General features: G+C 44.5%; 2 protein-coding genes across 7 annotated transcripts in view; one reads left to right on the top strand and one right to left on the bottom strand.

Annotated features, from left to right (window-relative positions):
- The window catches only part of CYFIP2 (cytoplasmic FMR1 interacting protein 2), a 142,926-nt gene that overhangs the window by 71,996 nt on the left and 44,736 nt on the right, over positions 1–26,194 (top strand). For all 4 annotated transcript variants that reach the window (XM_064376481.1, XM_064376484.1, XM_064376482.1 and 1 more), the window contains 3 exons: positions 835–954; positions 6,256–6,455; positions 8,331–8,418. In XM_064376481.1, coding sequence (XP_064232551.1) covers positions 835–954; positions 6,256–6,455; positions 8,331–8,418 — 408 coding nt within the window. The remainder of the gene's footprint in view (positions 1–834; positions 955–6,255; positions 6,456–8,330; positions 8,419–26,194) is intronic.
- FNDC9 (fibronectin type III domain containing 9) lies at positions 8,855–13,106 on the bottom strand. 3 transcript variants are annotated; one of them, XM_012455607.2, is made up of 3 exons: positions 12,764–13,106; positions 11,043–11,082; positions 8,855–10,774 (listed from the first exon to the last, which is right to left on the bottom strand). In XM_012455607.2, exons 2-3 carry the CDS (start codon positions 11,078–11,080, stop codon positions 10,093–10,095), a joined length of 720 nt encoding a protein of 239 aa, XP_012311030.1. In that variant the 5' UTR covers positions 11,081–11,082; positions 12,764–13,106; the 3' UTR covers positions 8,855–10,092. The 3 variants fall into 3 exon arrangements, with proteins under 3 accessions (XP_012311030.1, XP_012311031.1, XP_012311029.1); XM_012455608.2 differs by lacking the exon at positions 11,043–11,082; XM_012455606.2 differs by lacking the exon at positions 12,764–13,106 and having other exon boundaries at positions 11,043–11,186.

The raw sequence follows: 26,194 nt of genomic DNA on the forward strand, positions 1-26,194 counted from the left end.
CCTGTATCTCCTAATAACAAGGACATTCTCTTATAAAATCAGAATAGAAACTGTCCCAGTTATGTCCTTTATAATTTTAATGCAATTTCCTATCAGTGCATGCACGTAGTTGTCAGGTTGTCAGTGTGAATCTTTTTTTGTTTTGTTCGTTTTAAGAGAAAGGGTCTGTCTCTGTCACCCAGGCTGGAGTGCAGTGGTGCAATCATAGCTCACTACAGCCACAAACTCTTGGGTTCGAGCTATCTTCCGGCCTCCTGCCTCCCAAGTAGCTAGGAGTACAGGTGTACACCACCACACCTGGCTATTTTTTTATTTTTTATAGAGACACGGTCTCATTATGTTGCCCATGCTGGTGTCAAACTCCTGGGCTCAAGCTATCCTCCTGTTGCAGGACTTTTCCTTAGTTCACCTAAAGACAGGGCTCTCGTCCGTCCCATGGACATGAAAATTTAGGCTTGCAGACAGTTTAAAGGGTGGGTAAAGCAGGATTTTATTGGGTGAAAAGTAAAAAAAGTAGGGAAACAGGGACAGTCACAAGGCCAGAGTCCCTCTGCTAGAGCGCTTCCCACTAGAGCACTTCCCATTAGGCCATTGGAATCCCAGGTTCCACACAGGAAGAGGAGGGGCCAGGCTCCTCCCTGCTGCAAACATCATGAACTTCCCGAGGCTCCATCTCAGTGGGCAGGCCGATTGGAGTTTCTTCAGGGACCCTGCCCCCCACCTGGCTGTCTCACTCCCACCTCGGCTCCCCAAAGTGCTGGGATGATAGGCATGAGCCACTGCACCTGCCCAGTGTGAATATTAAGTAACTTTTCTCTCCCTCTCTTCAACCAGCTGTTGGGTAGATCAATTGACCTGAACAGACTCATTACCCAGCGCATCTCTGCCGCCATGTATAAATCCTTGGACCAGGCTATCAGCCGCTTTGAGAGTGAGGACCTGACCTCCATTGTGGTAAGAATCTGGGAGCTGGTGGGATTTCTGCTCTGGGATTGCTCAGACTAGAAGCCTAGATGGGGATTGTAGTTAGTCTAGTGCTGGGCCAGTTAAAGAGGGGCAGTGAGTCTCTTTCCCATCTGAATGGAGCTGGGAAAGAAAGACTTACACTGAATAAGAATAATCTTATGTTCCTGATTGCCTTGGGAACGATAGAGTGGAGGGGGTCTCCCTGAGATTTCTAGAGATGGCCCACCCTCAGACACAGCTGCGTGTTCTTAGGATCCTGCAAACTGAGCAAGTAGGTGAGTGGTCCCAAGAAGCTAGGGAAAATTGCACAAGAGGATTGGCTTCGCAGGTATGCAGTAGCACAGGGCACAGAATGGCATTGCAGCTGGTTTACTGCTTTGCTGTCACCATCTTGAAATTCCTAAACAAGGGGACCCCACGTTTTCGTTAAACATTGTACCCTACAGATTATATAACTGGTCCTGATGCACAAACCTGGAATAGGCCTACTCCTCTCTCCCAGAAAACAGCAATTTAAACAGCTCTCTGCTAATTCTGTCTCTTCAAGAATTAGAGTAAACTTGACTGGTTGTTCTTTTAGTGAATCAAAGTAAGACTTCAATGCTTTTAAAAGCAGATGAACAGAAGGAGTAGGAAATGGAAAATCACCATTAGAACATAATAAAGATTATAGGCAAGAGCCATCAATGGATGCTAAAATAAATGGGTAGAACTTTGAGAAAAATGTTGCATTGTTTCTCTTATATGAGGTTCCTACAGTAGGCAAATTCGTGGGGACATAAAGTAGGATGGTGATTGCCAGGGAAGAGGGAGATAGTGTCTGATGGATACAGAGTTTCAGTTGGAGAAGCTGAGTTTCACTGCTGGAAAAGGATGGGGCTGATAGTTGCACAGCAATGTGAATGTAGTTAATGCCACAGCACACTTAAAAATGGTTCCAATGTTCAATTTTATGTATATCTTACCAAAAAAAAATGTTTTAAACCAAAAAATCTTTGAGAAGAAACAGGATACTTGCATAGTCTCAAACTCTCTCTCCCGAGATATTTATTAATTACAAAGGGAAGGATGACCCTGCAATGGAGAAAATTAGACACCATCTTAACCAAGTATCAAAGTTAATATCACCAGTAAGACATATTATTGTTGTCATCATATATTCTTGCCAAAATGCAGTCTCAATCTAACTATGAAAAAATATCAGGTGAACCCAAATCAAGTGCCATTAAAAAAAAAAAAAAGTGAACGATACGATACTTTTCAAAAGTATCCAGGTCTTGAGAGACAGGAAAGACTGAAATCTGTTAGAAATTAGGAAAGAATAAGGGAACATGATAGCTAAATGCAACGTGGAATCCTGGATTGAATCTCAGAACAGAAAAAGGACTTCAGTGGGAAAACTGGTAAAACCAGAGGAAAGCCTGTCATTCAGCTAATAGTGTTGTACCAAAGTTAATTCCCTTCTGTTGATAATTGTACTATGGTTCTGCCACATGTTAACAGAGGGGAAGCTGGGTAAAGGATATGCAGGGTATGCTGTTTTTACAACTTTTCAATAAGTCTCAAATTATTTTTAAATAAAGGTGGGTTTTATTTTAAGTGGACAAAGTAGTAAAAAAGTGACACCGAACTAGGACTCTGGTGTCTTACCTGGGGTCCCTGTCCTCACCCTGCTGCTTCCTAGCTGGGTGATCGTGTGCAAGTTACTCAGCTTCTCCACGCCTGTTTCCTCATCTCTAGAAATGGAATATCAGAATCCACCTCTTAGGGTTTCTATAGAGATAAAATGAGATACTGACTGGAAAGAGCTTTGCAGAGTTCTTTGTATACATAGTTAGCCCTTAATAAGTAATAGCTTCTGAAAAAAAAAAAAGATGAGAGAAAAATTAATTTGGGGCTGCAATGCAGTGATTTCGGGTGAATTTTCAACAGAATTTCTTAGGACTTGACCTAACCACCCACCTAAGTCCTGGGTCACTTAATTCAAGAGACTGTAGTACAGCTCACGTTTTGCTGAGAAATCGTTCGGCCACCTCTATTTTGAGAAACAGAGTTACTCTTTAAGCCAAATCGTTAGCAGTGATTAGGTCCAAGTGGTGGGATTTTTTTTTCTTTTTTGTTTATCTGTATCTTCTAATTTTCCAATAATGAGCATATCTTATGGTAAAAATAAGATTTGGGATAGATGTGTCTTCATGGTCTCCTCCCACCTGTTCAAAAGCACTAAATGTTCTTTAAGCTGGGAACAAAATCAAAACAAGCAGTGAAAGTGCCTGTTTATCAGTTGAGGGCAGTGGCTCCCCAGAGAACACTAGTTCCTGGGAAGCCCATGAAGAGAGCTCAGGGAAACCCTCTCCTGGTGGGTCAGGATGACCCCTGCTGGCCCTGGCTGAGCAGCTTCTACCTCCTCCAAGAAACAAAGTGGAGAATGAGTTCCCCTCAGCCTCTCCCTCCACCTGAAAAACTCCATTCTGAGATGGGGAGGCAACTTGATTCTGAACTGGGAGATGTTGCAAAGATTTGGGGAGTTAGTTGTTCTCACTTTCCACAGCTGAGCAAACAGAGTCTCAGCAAGACCTTATGCTGAAGTTTAAAACGGGCATTGTTTTGTTTAGGTGGCATAGTTCATTTGTAACTTTGAGCCAACATTTAACATTTGGAAGAATTCAAATAAAACTGCAGGAGCTCTGGCAATGGCAGACCAGCATTTCCAGATGGTAACGACTATCCAGCAAGGCCTGGAAGATCCTGTGAGATGGGCTACGCTTTCTTCAGCTTGCACAGCCCCACTGGCTGGCTTCGTGTATGTGTGTGACCCACTAGGCCTCAGTGTACTGAGTTTGAGACCTTTGCTCTCTCACTTGCCTGAGGTCACAGAGCTGGTTGACAGTTGAATGTGATTAACAATCAGGTCTTTCATTGAAGAGCTCTTTATGCTACTACTCTGAAGTTGCCCATTTGGGTGTTTTACTTCCCAGTTCTGTTTCTCTGCATTGGCCTTTAGTAAACCAGCCTTACTGTGGAAAGCTGTTGTCCTCTTAGGAGACCCCCAAACTGCCCACGTGGCCTTCTAAGCCTTTTCCATGCTTTGGTGCATTGAGCCCTGCATCCAGCAGGCACACGCCCTCTTCTGATTTCAAGGCCAGGAGAACAAATCCAAAATGTGATGCAGAAATATCGTTTGGGTTATATAATGTGCAGGAAGAAGTGGACCTGCAGTTCCAGCAGCCTCTGCCTATGCTTCAGTCTCCTGCTGTGAGACTGCTAAAGTCACAGAGCGATAACAGAAATTGTTCCCCAGCTTCTCAGTCGTCTTCTCAGTAACAAGGCACCACAGTGTGCCAGAGGACTCAGCAATGTTAGAAATAAACTCGGCAGCGCTTACTTCATGTATTTTTCATTTATTTAGTACCCATTCTAAGTGAATCAGAATAAAGACATATTGCAGTTAGCCAGGCCCCCAGGAGACAGAATCAGAAAGCTGGATCTGTATTCTGCTCTTCATTTACTTCATGGTACACAATGACTGGAAACTTATTCCTCTGGATGCTGTTCCAGAATTGAAATTCTGACCTTGTTTTGAAAAATTGCAGGATTTGCCATCTCTAATTCCCCACTCCAATATGGCAGCAGTCTGACAGGGTATCAGAAGTAGCAGCTCCACCTTCACCTGGGCAGGGCCCTTCAATTTCCCATAGACGGACCCACTCCCCAAACTTTGTCCTCACCCCAGTTGATCCCACTTTCCTGACCTGTCTGGTTTCTTTAGCTGTGTATGTTTGCAAGCCTTCTCAACCATTTCTGCACATTTCAATTTACAGCCACAGAATCTGAGTTTCAGAGAGGCAGAGCTCCAGAAATTGGAAACATAGCCTGGGATCTCCACCTGACCGTACTCTGATCTCCATCTAGGGGTCTTTGTGGCTGATGAGAATGAAATTGAATCTCTGGCATGAGGCTGCCTCCTGTGGACATATTCCAGCCATTACAGCTGACTCCATGGCCATCCCACCTGGCCATACTCTAATGAATTGGCCTTGCCGATGTTTTTTTAGCCTTTATGTTGTAAAGCCATCTTTACCTTTCAGAGGACTTTCACAGCTCTTGCGTCCTTATTCCAGGGAACTGTGTCTTAGGGGCCACGATAAGGAGACTTGGATTCACATCCTAAGGCATGTTATGGTGACCTTGGGCAAGTTACTTAACCTTCTGGGCCTCCATTTCCCCTCCCTATGGATGAGGGACCATTGTACCTATCTTAAAGATGGCTTAACCAAAACAACACAGGAGTGGCCTCAGGTGCTTTCTGTCTCTACACAAGACTGTGCTTTGGTTCCTTTTGATAGCAGTGGGGGGAAGTTACAGGACAGTGAGAGACCAAAGCGTGTTGAAAGAGTTACATTCTTCTTCCATTTCCCAACAAATGCCATGTCCTGCTGTGTGCAGACAGACACTGTCCACTGTATTCCACTTTGCCTGAAGATGGGATTCCTTCGTTCAGGGCCCACAGTGCACATAGATTTCAGGTCATTATGAGCTGATTATAGACTGCTTGCCCATGGCTTGTAGCCATGCCTTTGCCACCCCTATGTGATACCTCAAGGGGCCTATACTCCAAAGGATGAGGCATTCTGCTCCCACCTCTTTTTAAAATTTCTATAGCTGTTAGAGTATATGGCGGTTAAGAATGTGAACTTTGGAGTCTCCTGGATTTGAAGCCAAGTTACTTAACTTCTCAAAGCCTCGGGTTCCATATGTGTAAAATAAGAACAGCAATAGTGACCTCATAGGGTTTGATAAGCTTTAAATGAGTTGATGCATGTAAAACTGGCACATACTGATTTGGTTGAACCATGCAAAATTGCCAGTATTTGACCTTAAAAAAACAGTAACATTATAGGGTTCAACCTAACAGTAAGCCCTTAATCAGTGGTAGCTCTTATTATTGCTTTTTTCTCACTGATATAGAAACTGGAAAGCAAGTGAGCTTGTTCTCTACCCAAAGGGATGTAATCAGGGGATTTGCACAGGGTTCATGGTCTCCTTCCACAGGGTAGGCATGCAGCCTCCCCTTCCCCTACCTTGCCCCTAGCATAGTCTGACAATCCTTCCACTTCTCAGAAGAAGGAAACCTTGTCACCTGCTACTGCAGGGTCCTAGTTCCCCTGTAGATGGTCGGGAAGTTGTCTGAGCAGCTGTCACTTGCATGAACGGATCAGTAAGATAAAGCACACACATGTAAGGCTTACAAGCGCGTCCTCAGCAGTTGTGGGCTCTCTCTCTGGGCAGGAGCTGGAGTGGCTGCTGGAGATTAACCGGCTCACGCACCGGCTGCTCTGTAAGCACATGACACTGGACAGCTTTGATGCCATGTTCCGGGAGGCCAATCACAATGTGTCCGCCCCCTACGGCCGCATCACCCTGCATGTCTTCTGGGAACTGAACTTTGACTTTCTCCCCAACTACTGCTACAATGGGTCCACGAACCGGTAAGGGAGTCCCTGTGCAGAGGCGGGTGGGCAGGGGTTGGGAGAGTGACCATTGCCTCTTCCAAACTAGGATCAGCACACATGTGAGTGGTTCCTGCAACAGGTGTCTCTCAGAGCACCTCCTGGGCACAGGCTCTGTGCTCTGTCGCTTGCCTGAGGTCACAGAGCTGGTTGACAGTTGAATGTGATTAACAATTAGGTCTTCTCATTGAAGGGCTCTTTCTAGTACTATTCTGAAGTTGCCCATTTGGGTGTTTTACTGCCCCAGCAAAACATGGGGCATGCCCTGGTGAACAGATACCTTTCTGCCTCTTGAGTCTTCAGGCTAGAGGAAGACGTGAGTAATCAAAAAATCACACAACAAAGGTACCGTTATGAACAGTGAATAAGAAGATGAAGGAAAACCCGTAGGGCCATGACAGAAGTGACAGCACCACCTATTTTAGTCCAAAAAGTCATGCAAACCTCAAGGGAGGCTTCCTCTTTGAGGAAGTAATGCTGAAGTTAAGATGCAAAGGATGAGTAGGACTAATTAAGGCAAAAAGGCAGGAGAAGAATATTCCAGGCAAGTATCTAAGGGTTTCTCTAAGAGGTTGATGAGAGTGAAACTAGTCAGGTGGGAAAGATAACACAGGAACAGATTGTGCAGTACTCTAGAGGCCAGGGCAGGATCGTGCATTTTTATTAACCCTCAAAGAGTTTGAGGAAAGGAGGTGACATCAGATTGTATGCTTGTACAATGTTTATTACACTTTTATTAACCCTGAAAGAATTTGAGGAAAGGAGGTGACATCATCAGATTGTATGCTTATAAGGATATCCACATATCTGAAAGCATGCATGCAAACAGCATACATTTGCAGAGCACACATGCGTAACAAGTGGAACTTGCCTCCTGCAAGGTGCACACAGCCCTGGGCCAGGCACTGGGGTAGACAAGACCTAATTTCTTTATCCCAACAAAGGCTTATAACCTGGTGGAAGAGGTGAGGCATATATATTCACATACAAAATAGGTATGAAAGGATGCAAAAAAATGTATTCATCTTCAGATCTTGTAGGTATCCCTAAGGCTTGGCTCAGGCCAGTATTAAATGAGTATGTGTTGAAAGAATGGAAGGATATGGGAGATGTGCACAAATCCACCTGAATCCATACACTAAGTAAGATAGATTTCCAGTTCTGTAAAGATTTAGGAGTTTTAACGCTCTTGAGCAGGGAGCAGCAAACTGTGGCTCACAGACCACATCTAATTGCTGACTGTTTTTGTAAAGCCCATGAGCTGTGAATAGTATTCACACTTTTGGGTGGTTGAGGGGAAGAAGTCCAAAGAATAATAATATTTAGGTGAAAATGATTTGTAATTGATAAAGTTTCATTGGAACTCGGTCGTGCCCATTTGTTTATTACTGTCTGTGGTGCTTCCATGCTGCAACAGCAGAGTTGAGTACTTGCAGGAGAGACTGTCTGGCTTGCAAAGCTGAAAATATTTGCTGCCTGGCTCTTTTGAGAAAGAGTTTGCTGAACTGTGCTCCCAAGAAACCAAACTGGAGGTAGAGGAGTGGAGCTCCAGAGAAAGCCATGTTCAAGTGTACCCCGCTCTTAACTTTCTTGCCTAGTGTCCTTCTGAGCAGCCACAAGCCGCTGGTTGAGCCCAGGAATCTAGACTGAAGTTTTCCCATCTATGGAAAGGAGACAGTAGTTGAATGGGAAGAAATGTTGGAAGAGTTTAGTACCTTTATAGTCACCTAACCAACAGTGCAGTTGTACCAAAGCAAACCTTCACCTGGTCAGGAAGTGCTCCTGCTATCTGTGTCCCATGAAGAAGAATATTAGGACCATTTTAACTCTTCCCCATCCCTTTGCTTCTTCTAGTTTTGTCCGGACTGCCATTCCTTTCACCCAAGAACCACAACGAGACAAACCTGCCAACGTCCAGCCTTATTACCTCTATGGATCCAAGGTAAGTAGTCCTGACCTACCCTGCCTAGAAGAGGGTTGGTTAGAAAAAACAAATAGAAAAGTGTCCCTGAATTAGACGAGCATGAAGCTGCAGAGATAAAGGCAGCAATGCCAGGCACAGTGGCTCATGCCTTTAATCCCAGCACTTTGGGAGTCTGAGGCAGGTGGATACTTGAAACCAAGAATTTGAGAACAGCCTGGGCAACATAGTAAGACCCTGTCTCTACAAAAAAAAAAAAATTTAAAAATTAGCCAGACATGGCAGCGTGCACCAGCAGCTACTTGGAAGACTAACGCAAGAGGATCCTTTGAGCCCAGGAGTTTGATGCTGCAGTGAGCTATGATTGTACCATTTCGCTCTAGCCTGGGTGGCAGGGTGAGACTCTATCTCTAAAAAGAAAGGGAAAGGGCAGCAATGAGAGCCAAGCAGAAACATCTGCGAGTATATGAATCTTTATTTGTTCACAAGTAGCAGGAATAAGAGCAAAAGCAGACCCTTATTCTGGTCTGGATGCTGAGCTGTGAAGGCTGAGCAGTCAGGTGAGGATTTACTTAATTGAGGGGGCAAGGAAATAGGGATGTGGGGCTTCTTGTCTTGGCCTCTCAGCTCCTGCTGTTTCTCAGTTGGTTCATAGCAGTGTCGTCCTGTGATTCTGGAATTTTGTCCTCCGTAGATACAAGAGGGCACTTGGAAGGTCTTAGGATGATGCTGGGAAAGTACAGGCATCTTCTCCAGAACAACCAGTCTGGTCTGATCAAGGCAGTTTTCTCAAATCGAGGGAAGCTTATTGACAGCATTTGGGGTGGTTCACAGGTCTGTGAACTAAAACTAACACGGACTCACAAAGTAAAAATAGCACTTCCCTTTTCGATTCTCTTTTCAAACCTTATGCTGTATCAAGGAGAAAGACAAATATGGGTACTAATGTGTCTTTATTACCTCTCCAACACTGGATCTCTTTTTGTCAAAGACAAGCAAGCAGGCATGAAGCTCAGAGTCACTGGCAGGCAGTAGAAGCTAAGTCAGATTGAATATTATCTTACTTTCATGATGTTTATTCTTATGTCTGTTCCCTTCTGTTTGTAGCAGGAGGGTGCTGGCTTTTCACTTATGGAATAAGATAAGGATGTCTTTGAAAATAAGTTTACACTTAAAAATGAGTCAATTTAAAGGAAAGTATTAATAGTAAAGATAATTCATGATTTAAAGAAATAGAGACAGGTGGCGTGTGATGGCCTAAAAGAAGCTTCTCACATTTTTCCAAATAATCCCCTCAAGGGCGGAGGAAACTGGACATCTGCCTTTGCCCAAAAGTGTACCTCAGAGAGCCCACCTGCAACTCAAACATTTCCTTCAAGTACTGTTTGATGTCAGTTGTGCAAATTTCTGCTTTCTACTTTATAACATATCCATATTTGTTTTAATGTTAAAATAATGCTTTCAGTTCTTAACTATGTCTCCCGAGTGGACACAGCTGCAGAGATGCCCTGTTTGTACCTTGGCATACCCCGGGGGATACATTTTCCAGCTTGAGAAGCTCTGTCATGGGGCACTCATCCAACCCAGGTGACCCACAATGGGAGAGAAATGGGTAGTCTATAGACACATTTGTACAAAATACCTACTGTGTGGAAAGCTTTAGGCTACATGATGTGGGCCCTCTCCTCCCCGCTCTTATTCCCTACAATGAGGCAGTGTGGCGAGTTGGTCACCACCCTCCCTCTGTAAGGCACCCGCATCAGAGGCATCCTGGTTGACTTCAGGGTCCGGTTCAGCTCCATCTCTGGAGTTCTTGCGTGGCACTTCCACCAGGGGGAGCCCCTGCAGGTCTTCCTCCCTCTGACCCAGAGCTGGGGCCTCCTCTGGCCATCTCACCAACCCATTGGCCTCCTCCATCTGGCCAGCTCTGTAAGACCATCGCGGCTCATGGTAGCGGACACACCAGAACTGGAGACAGATGAAGGCCAAGACGGCTGTGAAGCAGGCCAGTAGAATGGCCATCAGCACCCAAAGGGAGATTTGGGGGTCTACCAGGGAGCTTCCAGCAGCCAGCGGACTCTTATCCAGGGTGTGGAACATGGTGCAGTAGTGCCTGTGAGGGAAGGCAGCCTTCTTACAGCTGATGCACAGGAAGTAGAAAGTGGAAGGGGCGAGATGTTCCAGCACCACGGAGCTGATCGTTCGAGGCACCTTCTCCTCGTGGTGGAAGCTGTAGCGAAGATAGCCAGAGAAGATGCTGTTCCAGGTGGGCCTATACATAATATGGTAATAGTCCTCCAGGCAGGGCTCTGAGGGCGACCAGGAGATGATGGCTCCTGTATGAGAAATGTTCCCAACCTCGATGTTCATCCCGATTCTGGAACCAGAATCAAAGTGAAGAGTGACATCCCCCGATTTAAGTATGTACTTATCATAATCATAGCCACCATTTATTGCACATTTAAGACGGGCACTCCTATTGCCCTCATCTTACAGACAAAGAAGTGGAGGCCGAGAGGTTCTGTTATTTAGGCATAGCGAAGAAAAGGCAGGACAAAAGTTAAAACCGGGGCCGTCCCATGTCAAAGTTGGTGGCCTTCGGACCTAAGGAGACATGCACCCGTGTAATCCCAGCCACATCTCACCCTTGCCGAAATCCTTCACATAACAACATCTTTCTCATCCCTTTAAGAAAAAAGAAGAAAAGGTAAGGAGAAATCAATAGAACCTCAGGCTCCACCTTCATCCTCAGGTTTGTGACCTCCCCTCAGGCAATCGATTCACCTAAATTTTCCTTCTTGACCTCCTGTTTCTGCTCCAAGTACTGTGAACTCAGTGATCTAGAACATTCTGCCCACTGCTTTTTTTTTTAGCCTCCTGGTTCTGTTGCCCATGGTGAGTGGAAATTCGCTTCGTCACTCTTTGGCAGCTGATTTCACCCCAAAGCCTCTGCTCCTGTTTGTTTTTTTTTTCAAAGCCAGCGGTACCAGGAAATTTATGTCATAGGTGAAAATAATCAGCCCCTAATATCAGCATAACTACCACTATTTAATTCTGCTGGTATTATGAATGTTAATCATGGTAACCACTCACAGAAAGCGCTTGCTATGTCACGGGTCATGCGAGATGATTCACAGACAGTAATTAATTTCCTTTATTCTTCCTCACACCCTCTGAGCTCGATTCCCATTTTATGGATGAGCAACCGGATGTCATGCCGCTAATAGAGATAAAGACTCAAAGCCGCTTAACCACTGCATTTCCTAATGCAAGGCTGCTGGGTTTAGTTACAGACGCTATTGCAAAATGAGGTGCCAGGGCTGAGACCCAGTTGCTGTTTTTCCAGACAAATCAAATGAGCCCTCTTCAGATTGCCAGACCCCACTTTGATAAGACAGAGCCATCTTCAAGCATTTTAGTTTCTCTCATGCAGTTCTCTCTACTGATTTCCCGTGATCAGAAGTACAGAGACAGTCATAGCCTATGTGTGTTCACATAAAGGTCTCACCCTGCTTTGTCCTCCGCCCCTCCTCTCGCACATAAAACCCAGTAGGTTTTATTTTGGGTTGCAGTGACATAGTAAACAGCTGTCAATTGGATTTTCACCTGCATTGGATATCAAGCCAAACTGATGGCTATTATGACCTGCCTTTCTCTCTCCTCCGCTTTCACCCACCCTCCTGTGTTTGTGCCCATTTTCCTCCAGGAGAGGAGCTGCAAAAAGTCGCACAGCATTGAGTGATTTCTCAATGCTTGTTTTTCTTCTTTAAGAGTAACAGTGAACTAAGATACTCAGGAAGGTGAATAGTGTCTCTCCATGTGGCTGAAAATTTCTTCCCAGAAAATGGGGAATGAAAGGGATGAGACAGGTGTGCTCAGACCCTTCCAGGGAAGGTCATCATGAAGGAGACCGAATGTTTATGTTCCCTGCTTGGTGTCTACGCATTCGTCCTCCCCACCCCACACATCCCTATAAATACACTTTCGACCACAATGAAAAGAGCTTAATTCATTACTTATGATACATAGGCAGCCACCTGTGTAAAACCCTTCCATCAGGAGTAATCAGGAATCCTGTTTCTTGTCACGCACAAATGTTCTCTTGGCTTCCTGTCTACCGCTGGCTGTCTGTACACATGGAATTACCTCAGCAGACATTTTTAAGAGCTTTCTGCCAAGACACAAACAGCATCCTCAGCTTTTAGGGCCAGATCCATCTCCCTTAATGATTTTTCTTCCTCTGTTTCTGTTTCTAAATTCTTCCCTATTTTTAGCTATTCATTTACCATTGCCTGGCCCTTCTCCAAGCAAAGTGTGAAAAGAGAAGCCATTTCCATTTCCAAGAAGAGCCATGTATATCCCTTACCTGATGCTCGCAGCGTGTCTGGTTAGAGCTGTGCCCTCCGAGGTGGAGTAGACCAAAGCTGCGAGAATGGTGCCTTCTCCCTCCTCCGCTCTAGGCTCTCCGTGTTGTTTCTCTCAACACTGAGTAATCCCACTGTCACCCTAACGCTCACATTATTCATTTCTTCAGATCAGCATCATTCACCATGGCAACCAGCAGGCATCTGTACGCATGATGCTTTCAGGGACCAGCCTGGAAAGGCTTTTGCCCGGTGAGAGGAACTCTCATTCCTTTAGCCTAAAAAGGGCAGATGATCTTCTGCAAACCGATCCCCAGTGCGGTACTAATTCTTCTAAAACGCCTACATTTTCTCTCTAATTGGCTGGTTGTTATTTTCTTGTCCCATTTAGATCCTCTTTGGCCAATGGTTTTAAATGCAAAGATGCCCTTCTTAGTTATTCCCCAATTAAGGCAGTAATATTCGTCTTCATCCCCTCCCACCCTACACTTCCCCATCCCAACTGCCTCCCCCACCTCTTTATCTTTCTCTGTTCTTGACTCCTCTGGCATTACGTAGTTATGTGGTACTGGTCAAGACCTTTTTATTGTCTGAACCTCAGTTCTGCTATCGTCTGTAAAGCTGTGGGCTTGGGCTAGATCAGCATGGCAGATCAGAAGGCAAAAGACATGAGCCCTATCCCTGCATAGCCTCAAACTCATGTCCAGCTTGCTAAACCATCATGGCATTTGCACTGGGTTGAATAATGTCCCCTCAAGACACATATCCGCCCAGAACCTCAAAATGTGACCTGGTTTCAAAATAGAGTCTTGGTAGATATAACTAGTTAAGGATCTCAAGATGAAATCATCCTGGATTAAGGGTGAGCCCTAAATCCAATGACCAATGTCTTTGTAAGAGAAAAGAGAGGGAGATGTACACACAGAGACGCACAAAGAGAAAAAGCCAAGGGATGACAGAGGCAGAGAGTGGAGGGATGCTGCCATCAGCCAAGGGACACCAGGAGCCATCAGCAGCCGGGAAGGCAAGGAAAGATTCTCCCCTGGAGCCTTTGGAGAGGGCATGGTTCTGCCAGAGCCTTGATTTTAGGATTCTGGTCTCCAGAACTGAGAGAGAATACATTTCTGTCATTTTAAGCCACCACATTTATGGTAATTTGTGATAGCAACCCTAGGAATCTAATGTAGCACTTTTTCCAGCTGGGCACAGAAACAGCCCCAGAGTTCCTCTGAAGATGAGCATCCCAAGAAACTGCTTCCCAACTGATCTGTTGGAGTTGACAACAGAAATGGAAACTGTTTGCTACTCCTGGATTGGATCATCCCCAGCGTCCCTTTCCTTTCGAGAAGCCAGACTGCCTGCCTCCCCTTTTCTCACAAAGGGCCGTCTGGCTCTGAGGTTCCATCCTTTCCTGTTCCTTTCAACCTTGTGAGAATGCGTTGCCACCATTCTGTTGAGGAGATCACAGGGCATGTCTGGAATAGAGGGTGGAAAGTAGCTCAGATAGATTTAGACCTGAATAAAGTTACACAAATTCTATGCTTTTAAAAGTCAGCTTTTCTCTTCTTGGTTCTTGGCCAGAGTATCCAAGTGAACCCATGAAGATCTCTTTCTGATTCACATTAATGATAAAAGATCAGGGAAAAAAGCCAGGCACGGTGGCAGTGGTGTGCACCTGTAGCCCCAGCCACTTGGGAGGTTAAGGTGGGAGGATCACTTGAGCTTAGGAGTTCCAGATCTGGGCAACATAGAAAGACCTTTTCTCTTAAAACAAACAAACAAACAAACAAACAAACAAACAAACAAATAAGGAAGGAAGAGCTGCCTTGGTGAGTCGTGACCCTTCCCTTGGCCAAGGGTCTCTGGGAGGCGTAGAGTCTCGGGACAGCCAGCGTTCCATGATCAGACGGTTGTTCTGCGGCTTTCCCATGCCATTCAGTCTTCCCAGGGGCCTGTCTTAAATCTGCCGCAATGCGTACAACCTGTCTTTTCCCAAGTGCTAATGGTGAGTCCCCACAAAGCATAAAAGCATTCTCTCCACAGAAAGGCCACACAGCTGTTGGCAGGTGCCCTTTAAAAAGGTTATTTTTGAGGGGAGTAAAAATACCAGATTTAGGGGGTCTGAGGGGGAACAAGATTGAACTCGAGCCTTTTTCCACAGAAAATGAGATTTATTTTTAATGTTCTTGGGTGACATTTTTAACGATGAGAAATTTTTCTCTGTGAAATTAAGATACTCAGAGAATGTGAGGCCTAGAAGCCCTCTTGTTTCACAGTCCCAGGAGAAGACATGGCATTCCCCCAGGCCGCTTGACTGACTCGTGGCAGAGCCGCCAGTGAAATGGGGTGGTGTCCCGGACTCAGAGGCCATGTTCATCCCGCTCCTCTGAGCTGTCGACACTTGCAAGCAGCACCCAGAGGAGCCAGGGCAGCCCTTTGCAAAGGAGATAAAGTATCTGGTACATCTACCCTGGGATATTACACCCCATCCGGCTCATTCTTTCTCCATCATCAGGGACAATTTCTTCAGAGTCTGTGCCAGTTACAGCCTCTGCTGTCAGGCCAGGTGGGCCCCAGCTGGTTGACACCAATAATGTATTACTGCTAGAGGAAATCAGCTAGGAACGAGGTTCTTCCACCCTTCTTGAAGGTGGCAGTGAAGGGATAACATGGGCAGGCTCCAGTCCCAATACTGGATTGACACATGGGGGAAGCGAGTGGCTCACAGAGCATGCCCAGGAATTCCCAGGCTGGAGTGCAGTGGCACAGTCACAGCTCACTGCAGCCTTGACCTCCCAAGGCTCAGGTGATCTTCCTGCCTCAGCTCCCCAACAAGCTAAGACTACAGGCATGCACTACCACGCTTGGCTAGTTATTATTATTTTTTGAGTTGGAGTCTCGCTCTTGCCCAGGCTATAGTGCAGTGGCAAAATCGCAGCTGACTGCAACCTCTGCCTCCCGGGTTCCAGTGATTCTCCTGCCTCAACCTCCCAAATAGCTGGGACTACAGGTGTGCGCCACCACGCTTAGCTAATTTTTGTATTTTTAGTAGTGACAGGGTTTCGCCATGTTGGCCAGGCTGATCTTGAACTCTTGACCTCAGGTGATACGCCCACTGCAGTCTCCCAAAGTGCTGGGATTACAGGCGTGAGCCACTGTGCCCTGCCTTGCCTGGCTAATTTTTGTATTTTTAGTAGATACGAGATCAGACAGCTGCTCTGCGGCTTTCCCGGGGCATTCAGTCTTCCCAAGGGCTTGTCTTAAATCTGCAGCACTGCATACAGCCTGTCTCTTCCCAAGTGCTAATGTTGAGTCCCCACAGGGCATAAAATTATCCTCCCCACACCATGTTGCCCAGGCTGGTCTCGAACTCCTGGGCTCAAGCAAACCACCCGCCTTGGCCTCCCAAAGTACTAGGACCACAGGTATGAACCACTGCACCTAGCCAAATTCCCTCACTTTATGTATGTATGTATTTATTTATTTACTTAATTCAGTTTCTTAAAAATTTCAATAGCTTTTGGGGGAAAAGGTGGTTTTTAGTTACATGGATTAATTCTTTAGTGGTGATTTCTGAGATTTTGGTGCATCCATCATCTGATCAGTATACACTATGCCCAATGTGTAGTCTTCTATCCCTCTGCCTCCTCCTACCCTTCTCCCTGAGTCCCCAGAGTTCATTGTATCATTCTTATGCCTTTGCATCCTCATAGCTTAGCTTGCGCTCATCAGTGAGAACATACGATGTTTGGTTTTCCATTCCTGAGTTACTTGACTTAGAGTAATGCTCTCCAACTACATCCAGGTTGCTGCAAATGCCATTATTTCATTCCTTTTTATGGCTGAGTAGTATTCCATGATGTATACATACCACATTTTCTTTATCCACTCATTGATTAGTGGGTATTGGGCTGGTTCCATATTTTTGCAATTGCAAATTGTACTGCTATAAACATTTGTGTGCATGTGTCCTTTTTGTATGATTTCCATTCCTCTGGGCAGATACCCAGTAGTGGGATTGCTGGATCAAATGATGGTTCTTACTTCTAGTTCTTTAAGGAATCTCCACACCATTTTCCATTATAGTTGTACTGGTTTACATTCCCACCAGCAGCGTAAGTGTTCCCTTTTCACCCCATCCATGCCAATATCTATTATTTTTCCATTTTTGATTTTGGTCTTTCTTGCGGGACTAGGGTGATACCACAATGTGGTTTTGATTTGCATTTTCCTGGTCATTAGCGATGTTGAGCATTTTTTTGTTGGCCATTTGTATTGTCTATCCATGTCCTTAACCCACTTTTCGATTTGTTTTTTTCTTACTGATTTGTTTGCATTCCTTGTAGATTCTGGATGTTAGTCCTTTGTAAAATGCATAGTTTGCAAAGATTTTCTCCCACTCTGTGGGTTGTCTGTTTACTCTGCTGATTATTTCTTTTGCTGTGCAGAAGATTTTTAGTTCAAGTCCCATCTATTTATCTTTGTTTTTGTTGCAATTGCTTTTGGGTTCTTGGTCATGAAGTCTTTGCCTAAGCCAATATCTAGAAGGGTTTTTCCAATGTTATCTTCTAAAATTTTTATGGTTTCAGGTCTTAGATTTAAGTCTTTGATCCATCTGAGTTGAATTTTGTATAAGGTGAGAGATGAGGATCCAGTTTCATTTTTGAAGTTATCCTAGCACCATTATTATTCATTTTCCAACTATCCCAGCACCATTTGTTGAAAAGGGTGTCCTTTCCCCACTTTATGTTTTTGTTTACTTTGTCAAAGATCAGTCGGCTTTAAGTATTTGGCTTTATTTCTGGGTTCTTTATTCTGTTCCATTGGTCCGTGTGCCTGTTTTTATGCCAGTATCATGCTGTTTGGCGACTATAGCCTGACAGTATAGTTTGAAGTCGGATAATGTGATGCCTCCAGATTTACTCTTTTTGCTTAGCCTTGCTTTGGCTGTGTGGGCTCTTTTTCAGTTTCATATTAATTTTAAGATTGTTTTTTCTAGTTCTGTGAAGCATGATGATGGTACTTTGATGGTGGGAATCGAATTGAATTTGTAGATTGCTTTTGGCAGTATGGTCATTTTCACAATATTGATACTACCCATGCATGAGCATGGGATGTGTTTCCATTTGTTTGTGTCCTCTATGATTTCTTTCAGCAGTGTTTTGTAGTTTTCCTTGTAGAGGTCTTTCACCTCCGTGGCAGGTATATTCCTAAGTATTTCAACGTTTTTACAGCTATTGTGAAAGAGGTTGAGTTTTTGATTTGATTCTCAGCTTGGTTGGTGTTGGTGTGTAGCATGAGTCTAGGGTTTTCTAGGTATGCAATCACAATATCGGCAAACAATGACAGTTGATTTCCACTTTACTCATTTGGATGCCCTTTATTTCTTTCTCTTGTCTTATTGCTCTGGCTAAGACTTCTAGTACTGTGTTGAATAGAAGTGGTGAAAGTGGGCATCTTTGTCTTGTTCCAATTCTCAGGGGGGAGATTTCCTCGTTTTAAAAAATAGGAATATTATAATGCCTAGATGAACCCATGTCTGTAAAGTGCTGGGCTTAAGAATAGTAGCTGTTAAGAAGAAAAGGTCAGTGGATCAGAGACATTTCCTGAGTTGGTCTTTGCTTCATCCAGAGGCTGTAATGAGCAGAGTTTACACCCTGCATTGCATTGCATTGCACTTCCTTGCTTTTTCCTCCCTTAAATCACTTTTTTTTTTAATGTATATGTTCATTGTACATAAAGAATATAGAAAAGTTCAAAGATGACAGTAAAACTCATACAACTCAGAAACTTGGGAACTTTTGGTGCATTTTACATGTGTGTTCTTGTTTTACAATTCACATGACAGCTCTTTGAGATCAGCCTTCTTAGCACCATTGTGCAACGGTAGAGACTGAAGCTCAGTGGGGCTGGCTTGGCTGCTCTCAGGAAGCTAGGTCCTGGCAAACAATGGTGTAAGCCTGGGTCTGCTGGCCACTAGAACTGGAGATTCTGGCTGGCCTCTTTGATGCACTGCTGCTCTGCTTGTACCATCCTGTGTAGTCTGTGGTTCTTCAGTCCGTAGTAGCCCTTTGCTTTGTGATTAGCTTTCCTTGAGAGGTAGAGCCAGGACTTCACAGTATAGTGGACTCCAGAATGGTAGAACAGGTAAAGAACTAAAAGCACTTACAGAGAACATCTAATCACCTGATGTGGTTGCATCAGGGAAGACATCAACTCATTTGGAGAAATATGACCAGCAAGTGTTTCGTCTTCCGAATGGGCCCTGCTCTGGAGCCCAAGTTCTTCTGCCCAAGAGCTCTGTCACTTAGGGATGATGTTAAATGTTAAATAAAACAAAACTTTAACAACTGGTCAAGTAATCAAAATTAATATATGAATCAAAACTTTAAGAATATATTCTGTAAATAAAGTAAATTATATAGAGTCTATCCTAAAACTGTCTTCCAAGTGACATAGATTGTGGCATAAAGCATTCATTCAATTGTTCCAGTAACTTCCTGGTCATTTTTTGGCCTTTAGGAATTGTTGGTGTGATTTGTTTGGCATGGTTGTCACAAGCACCCGTCTGAGGCATAGTTTGACCTCAGGCAAATGCACCATACTCTCACTGTGCCTTACTCATTAAATCATATCCTTAGGACCCAGAACCCAGTGCTTAGCTGCAGCAAGCTGGGCGCAGCTCAGCTGGGTACATACCTAGATGCCAGCACTGCCCACCTGGACTGACCAGGGGAATTTTGGTTGCCGTGACACCACCACCAATAGCAGCACCCACTTCCCTGCTGCTACTCCACCCTTCTGTCTGCATGGTACCACTTCTACAAGGTAGTTTACCCACCAGTACAGAAGGCTTTTGTTATTTTGGCAACCAGTACATATGGAATTTCCTGTGCAGAATTTCATCTTGTACCTCACCCCAGGCAAGTCACTTCATTTCACTTGGGATTCAGATTCTACTTCTGCTAGTACTTGCACTGCCTTACCTGGTTTAGAAGGCTGAGAATGGTTCCGAAAGACACCATGTCCTAATCCTGGAACGTGTCAGCGTAACTTTCTTTGGAAAGAGGTCTTTGGAGATGTAATTAACTGGAGGACCTTGAGACGGGAAGATGATCCTGGACTACCTTGGGTTATGTTGGGTCCTAAATGCTATCACAAGTGTCATAGGGAGAAGGGAGCTTACACATGTAAGAGGAGAAGGTGATGTGAATACCCAGCAGAGGGATGTGAAGATTGGAATGGTGCAGCCACAAGCCAGGGAATGCCATCAGCCTCCAGTAGCTGGAAGAAGAGAAAACAGATCATCCCCTGTAGCTTCTGGAGGGAGCGTGGTTTGCCGACACCTTGATTTTGGCCTAGTGATACTAGTTTGGATTTCTGGTTTCCAGAAGTCTGAAAGAATACATTTCTGTTGTTTAAAGCCACCAGGTTTGTGGTCATTGTTAGAGAAGCCACAAAACAGTATGGGCAGCTGTGACGGAATTCCTATGTGAAAAATTCACAGAGAAGCATGATATACTTGTGTATCATCTGATGAGTAGTGATTATAAAGAAAAATAATGATGTTGCTTCCCTTCAAAAATTTTAGCATCTCTGAACGTGACAGTGTTGATGTGATCTCTGGGAGCCGGAAGGCTTAGCTCCTGTTCCCCTGCTTGCCTTTTCCAATGCACCTTATTCATGACTCAGCAAAGGAAGGAGCATCATTTCTTGAGATCCGCATAGCAGCTCCTTTGGATCTTTCAGCCTCTGAGCTGAGAAGGCCAAGAAGGAATCCAGATGTTGGAGACCCAGCCCTATGGCCCCCAAGATGTCAAGAACAAACAGACAGACACAGTAGTAGTTCTGAGCTCACTATGGATTTGATTCTGGAACTGAGAATTGATCAGTCCTTGGCGCCATCTTGTTCTGTGACCTTCCCGACAAGGACGATGCTGCTGTTTTATTTTTGCCCTCGCCTTCATTTACCTGCAGTGATTTTAGAGAACTAAGCTGCAGCTCTTACACCTAAATTAGAGAGCTGTGTTTGTGTTTGTGGGCTGATGATAACCATTAGGGAAATTGCAACAAAAACAGGAAATTAGGAACGGTTTTAATTCCTCTTGGGATTTCTGAAAACAGCAATTGTGATTCCAGAGAGCAGAGATGCAAATTGCTTACAAATTCAGTTTGCCAAATAAATGGGCCTCACTGTTTGAAGTGGCTGGCTGTGTTTACCGTCTGATGAGATAGAGGTCTATCTCAACAGATAGATTAAAAGTCTATATACAACATTTAAAAATGGTCAAAATTTGTGAATTTTAAGTTTGTATATTTTACCACAACTTTTTAAAGTTCATCTACAGATAATATTACAGGGCCCAGGATCTATCATATTTTTTTCTCTCCTTAAAAATACTTTTTTGCTTTTTTAAGAAAATGCAGATTTGCATCACACAGCAATAACATGGTTCTAACTCCTGAATCAGGGTTGTTTATTTCTTGAGATCTCATGAAGCCCTCTATTTTGCGTAGTGTGGATTTAAACACATTTGATTTTAAGTGAGCCATCCTAACCAGGTAGGATACGTAATTAGTTTCCCATGAGGCCCATTGGTTGGAACCTATCAGTTAGCAAAATTGGTTTAACGGCAGGTTTCCAATGGCTCACGTTGTGTTGCATTCTTGTTTTTCTTTGCCAACCCTCAGAAAATGCCCAGGCTCCCCTATTCCCACATTTTCTCAATAGGGCCCAGCCTCCTCTTGAGCCAGCAGGTCAGATGGGTGCCCTCCGGGGGTGTGTGTGTGTGTACTTTGCAGCATGCGAGTGCATTTCTTCTTGCATGCGTGTGGTATATTTAGGGGAATGAGGGGTAAGATGAGTTTTTTTTTTTTTTTTTAATCTTAGAAGGAGGATTGATTCTCCTCATTTCATGCTGGTCCTTCTTACATGAAATGCACCTTGGGCCATTAACTGAAGCTTGAACTTCCAGTCTAGACCGGAATCCAAGACTGACATAGGAATGTCAACCAGAGGCCTCCAAAGTGCACCGAGTGGGTTTGAAGGGGGCATTTTAAAACTCCTTATGTGGTAAAACAATTCCAATACTATTCTCAGCCTCTGCCTAGATCTGGGAAGTCCTGCTAAACAGTTTGCATACATGTAAATGTGTATTTATTTGTGCTTGCCAGGAAGTGTTCAGGGAAGCTTGGTACTAGAAGCTCCTTGGGTGAGGGTTTAGGAGACTGCTTGGAAGGATGAGCATACAGGAAGAATGCATTTCAGCTTGATCCTCTGGAGGGAGCACATCTGTCTCCACCTCCAGCCCTTGACGGGTCCCCTTATAACAACCCTATGTGGTGTTTCTCCACCTCCACTCAGATACCTGCAGTGAGGAGGGACTGTACCCAGCACAATCTGTTGCTGAACATCTCCCATTTTTATGATGTTCTTAATGTTGAGTAAAATGTGCATTTTTTGTGCATTCCATCAACTAGTCCTGGCTCTCACTTCTGTCCTATCACTTTATGGGGTACACACTGTTGTATAAAATGACACCCCACATATCCACTCCCTCCCCTTTTTTTTGAGACAGAGTCTTGCTCTTCACCAGGCTGGAGTGCCGTGGTGCAATCTCAGCTCACTGCAACCTCTGCCTCCCGGGTTCAAGGGATTCTCCTGCCCTAGCCTCCCGAGTAGCTAAGACTACAGACACTCGTCATCACACCCAGCTAATTTTTGTATTTTTAGTAGAGACAGGGTGTTAAATGTTGGCCAGGATGGTCTCAATCTTTTGACTTTGTGATCTGCCCACCTCAGCCTCCCAAAGTGCTGGGATTACAGGTGTGAGCCACCATGCCTGGCCGTGCTCCCCTCTTTACAATCAGAGAATCATAGCTGTTGCCCAAGCTGCTGAGAGAAGTTTGACTAGGAGTCTGTGTTTTCCTCTTTATTTACCAAGTCATCAAACATAATAATAATAATGGCTATTATTTCAGTGAGGGTTTCCAGTGTGCCAGGCACCATGCTGACTGCTTTATATATATGATCACATTTAAACCTCCAACAACCCTATCGGATTTGGTATTATCATCTCTACTTAGAGGAAATCAAGGCTTAAAGGGTTTAGGTAATTTGCCCAAGAGCATCCAGCTAGTAAATTTATAGACTTAGAATTTGAATTCAGGTGTGCCCACCCCAGAGCCCGTCTTCTAGACTCAGACAAAACTAGAAAAGAAGTCAGAAAATCAGACAGAAAAAATGAGTTGATGATTGCTTTTTGTCCCCTTTAGAGATATCCATTTGAAAGCTCCCTGCTACTCAGAAATTCCTTTCATGAAATATTTGAAAAGGGGACAACAGAGAATGTGCTGAGAGCTTTGCTGGCTTTACCAGAGAAGCCCAGAGATCCTGGTGCTGGTGGAGAATGAGAAGGCTGTCAGGGCAGCCCGTGAGCTCCCTGATCTGTTCCCATGGCTGAGAGCACAGCCACGTCTTCGCCCCCTGGTGCCTTTGCTGGCCTGAGCTGCAGCCCTCTTCAGAGAAAATTTAAAGCATGTTTCTGCTTTTTAACCTTTGAAAATCATGTTGGGAAGGTGAATTAGGCTGTGACATAGCTCAGTGGGATTTTTTAATTTACTTTTTTATTGAGGTATAATCATATTCAGTAAGATGGCACCGTCTTTGTCAGGTCAGCCTGCTATAACAAGAATACCATAAGCTGGGTGACTTGAATAACAACCATTTATTTCTCACAGTTCTAGAGGTTTAGAAATCCAAGATCAAGGTTCCAACAGATCTAGTGTCTAAGTGGGTGAGGGTGCATTTCCTGGTTTGCAGATGGCCCACTCCTCATTGTAGCCTCCATGGCAGAGAGGAGAGAGAGACAGCAAGCACTCTTGTCTTTTTGGACGAGGGCACTACCCCACTCATAAGGGCTCCACCCTCATGGTCTGATCACCTCTCAAAGGCCCCACCACCTAATATTTGTGGTTAGGATTTCATCATATTGGCGGTTAGGATTTCAACACAAGAATCCTAATTTGTTTGTGATTGGAATTCTACATCCTAATTTGGAAGGGACACAAACACTCGGTGCACGTGGGCACAATCGTAATTGTACGTACAGTTTTGTGAGTTTTGACAAACACATCTGTGTAGTCAGCAGCCCAATCAGGCTGTAGAGCTTTTCCGTCACCCTAGGAAATCCTCTCATGCCCTCTTTCCAGACAGTCTCCTCCTCCCACCGAGGTAAGCCGTGGCTTACTTGGAGATTGCTATGTATACCTTATCTCCAGAGAGGGAAACAGGAGAATACAGAATGCGGCTTTGCTAACAGGGCAAAAACTAAGTTACACTCACTTAGGAGAGTACATGCCTCCTAGCATTTTGCATCCTACGTGCCTTAGTCACCTCAACCTACTCCTGGTCCTGTCTGACAGGGTGGCCTATGACAGAGGCACTAAAATAGATTTACTCCACACCTGGAAGATTACATGGCCTGGCCCCACAGTTAGCCAAATCAACTCAGCAAGTTATACACTCCCAGGATTTGCTGAACATCGACTTCAGTGAACATCATACTCTTAAGTCAGTTCTATTTTCTCCCTATATAAGCCATTTCTGACCCATACATTTCGAAGCTTAATACAATACGTCCCTCCCCTAGGTTCAGGCAGTTTGCCATGATAGCTCCTCAGTGTCGTGTACAAAACTTTGTTCCCTCTCACATTCCAGGCCTCCCATTATCTAGTCATGAGCTTACCAAATGAACTGTTACTCAACCTGGTGAACGAGTGGATGTTCTAATTCTTCACGAGTCCTTGCTATTAGTGAGAACTTTGTGTTCTTCGTGCATCCTTGTTATTAGTGCATAGTTGTGATGGTTGTTTCGTAAAGTTTAGAATAATTCTTAAATACATACCTAAATCAAAAATTAGACTGAACACAATTAAATATTTCCTTGATGGCTCCAAAGGGAGTTAAAAATCTTTCAGCACTCCAAAAGCAGCATTAGAATTTCCATTTAACTCATGTAGAATTTCTAACTAACTAGCTAATAGAGAATTTCAGCGAATAGAATATCTTATGTGATCATTCCATATTTGCATGTTCCATGTACAAGATTTTTGCAACTCTAGTTGGGAAAACTACACTCAGAACTAAGTTTTGGGCTGGGTGTAGTGGCTCATGCCTGTAATCCTAGCACTTCGAGAGGCCAGGGTAAGTGGATTACTTGAGGTCAGGAGTTCAAAACCAGCCTGACCAACATGGTGAAATCCCACCTCTACTAAAAATACAAAACAAAATTAGCTGTGCATGGTGGCAGGCACCTGTAATCCCAGCTACTTGGGAGGCTGAGGCAGGAGAATTGCTTGAACCCTAGAGGCAGAGATTACAGTGAGCCAAGATCGAGCCCCTGCACTCTAGCCTGGGTGACAGAGCAAGACACTGTCTCAAAAAACAAACAGGCTGCGCATGGTGGCTCATGTCTGTAACCCCAGCACTTTGGTTGGCCGAGGCAGGTGGATTGCTTGAGCCCAGGAGCTTAAGACCAGCCTCAACAACACGGCGAAACCCCTTCTCTACTAAAAAATATAAAAATTAGCCAGGAGTGATGGCATGTGCCTGTCGTCCCATCTACTCAGGAGGCTGAGGCAGGAGAATTGCTTGAACCCAGGAGGTGGAGGTTGCAGTGAGCAGAGATCGTGCCACTGCACTCCAGCTTGGGCAACAGAGTGAGACTTTGTCTCAAAAAAAAAAAAAAAAAAAAAAGAACTAAGTTTTGAATTGAAACCTTATGTAAAAAACAGTATCATTTATATAAGAATTCAACTTCCAGAATACACCATGATAGGTGGAGCAGGGGCTTTGGAATCCGCCATACCTACTTCAGGTGAGTGCAGGCTTCTTCCCACCTGAGCCTCAGTTCCCTCATCTGTGAAATGGGGCTAATCATGATCTAGATCGCATAGGTTTGTTGGGTGGATTAAATAAAAATCCAAGTCAGGCCTCGTAAGTCTTATTAAACAAGAATGCACCTGGAGGGCTTCACAAAGCCTGACATCAGGTGCTCCATAGCTGCAGCATTTCCAGAACAGAGCATTAGCATCAATGGTAACTTTACATTCTCCCCAACCAAGAGAGACCAATTTAGGGCCCTATAGTTTGGTTGTATATTCTCAGACAAGGATCTTAAAGAGATCCTTCAAATTCAGTTATGGTGTCTCATGGGGTCCAGAGGACAATGGTGGTGGCCAAGGCTCTGGGTCCCCAGCCAGCCCCAAGCCAGAGCAGCTCCATTTTGCCTGTTTCACATACAAGCTTCCGTGGCATCTTTCCTTTGGATTGCTGCTCTTAAAGTTAGGAAACCATTGACTTAATCTAATCCCTCATTTCCTAGATGTGGAAACTAAGGCTCAAAAAGCCTGGGCAACTGTCCCATGCACTC

Source organism: Aotus nancymaae, unplaced genomic scaffold, assembly GCF_030222135.1.
Source record: "Aotus nancymaae isolate 86718 unplaced genomic scaffold, 86718_ANA_hifiasm-v0.15.2.pri h1tg000015l_0, whole genome shotgun sequence".
NCBI lineage: Eukaryota > Metazoa > Chordata > Mammalia > Primates > Aotidae > Aotus > Aotus nancymaae.

Excerpts from the sequence above, each read along its gene's own strand:
- FNDC9 (XM_012455606.2), bottom strand. The coding sequence starts at position 11,143 with ATGAAGGTGGAGCCTGAGGTTCTATTGATTTCTCCTTACCTTTTCTTC. Across the intron at positions 10,775-11,042 it reads TGTGAAGGATTTCGGCAAGG|AATCGGGATGAACATCGAGG; the intron begins GTGAGATGTGGC and ends TTCTGGTTCCAG.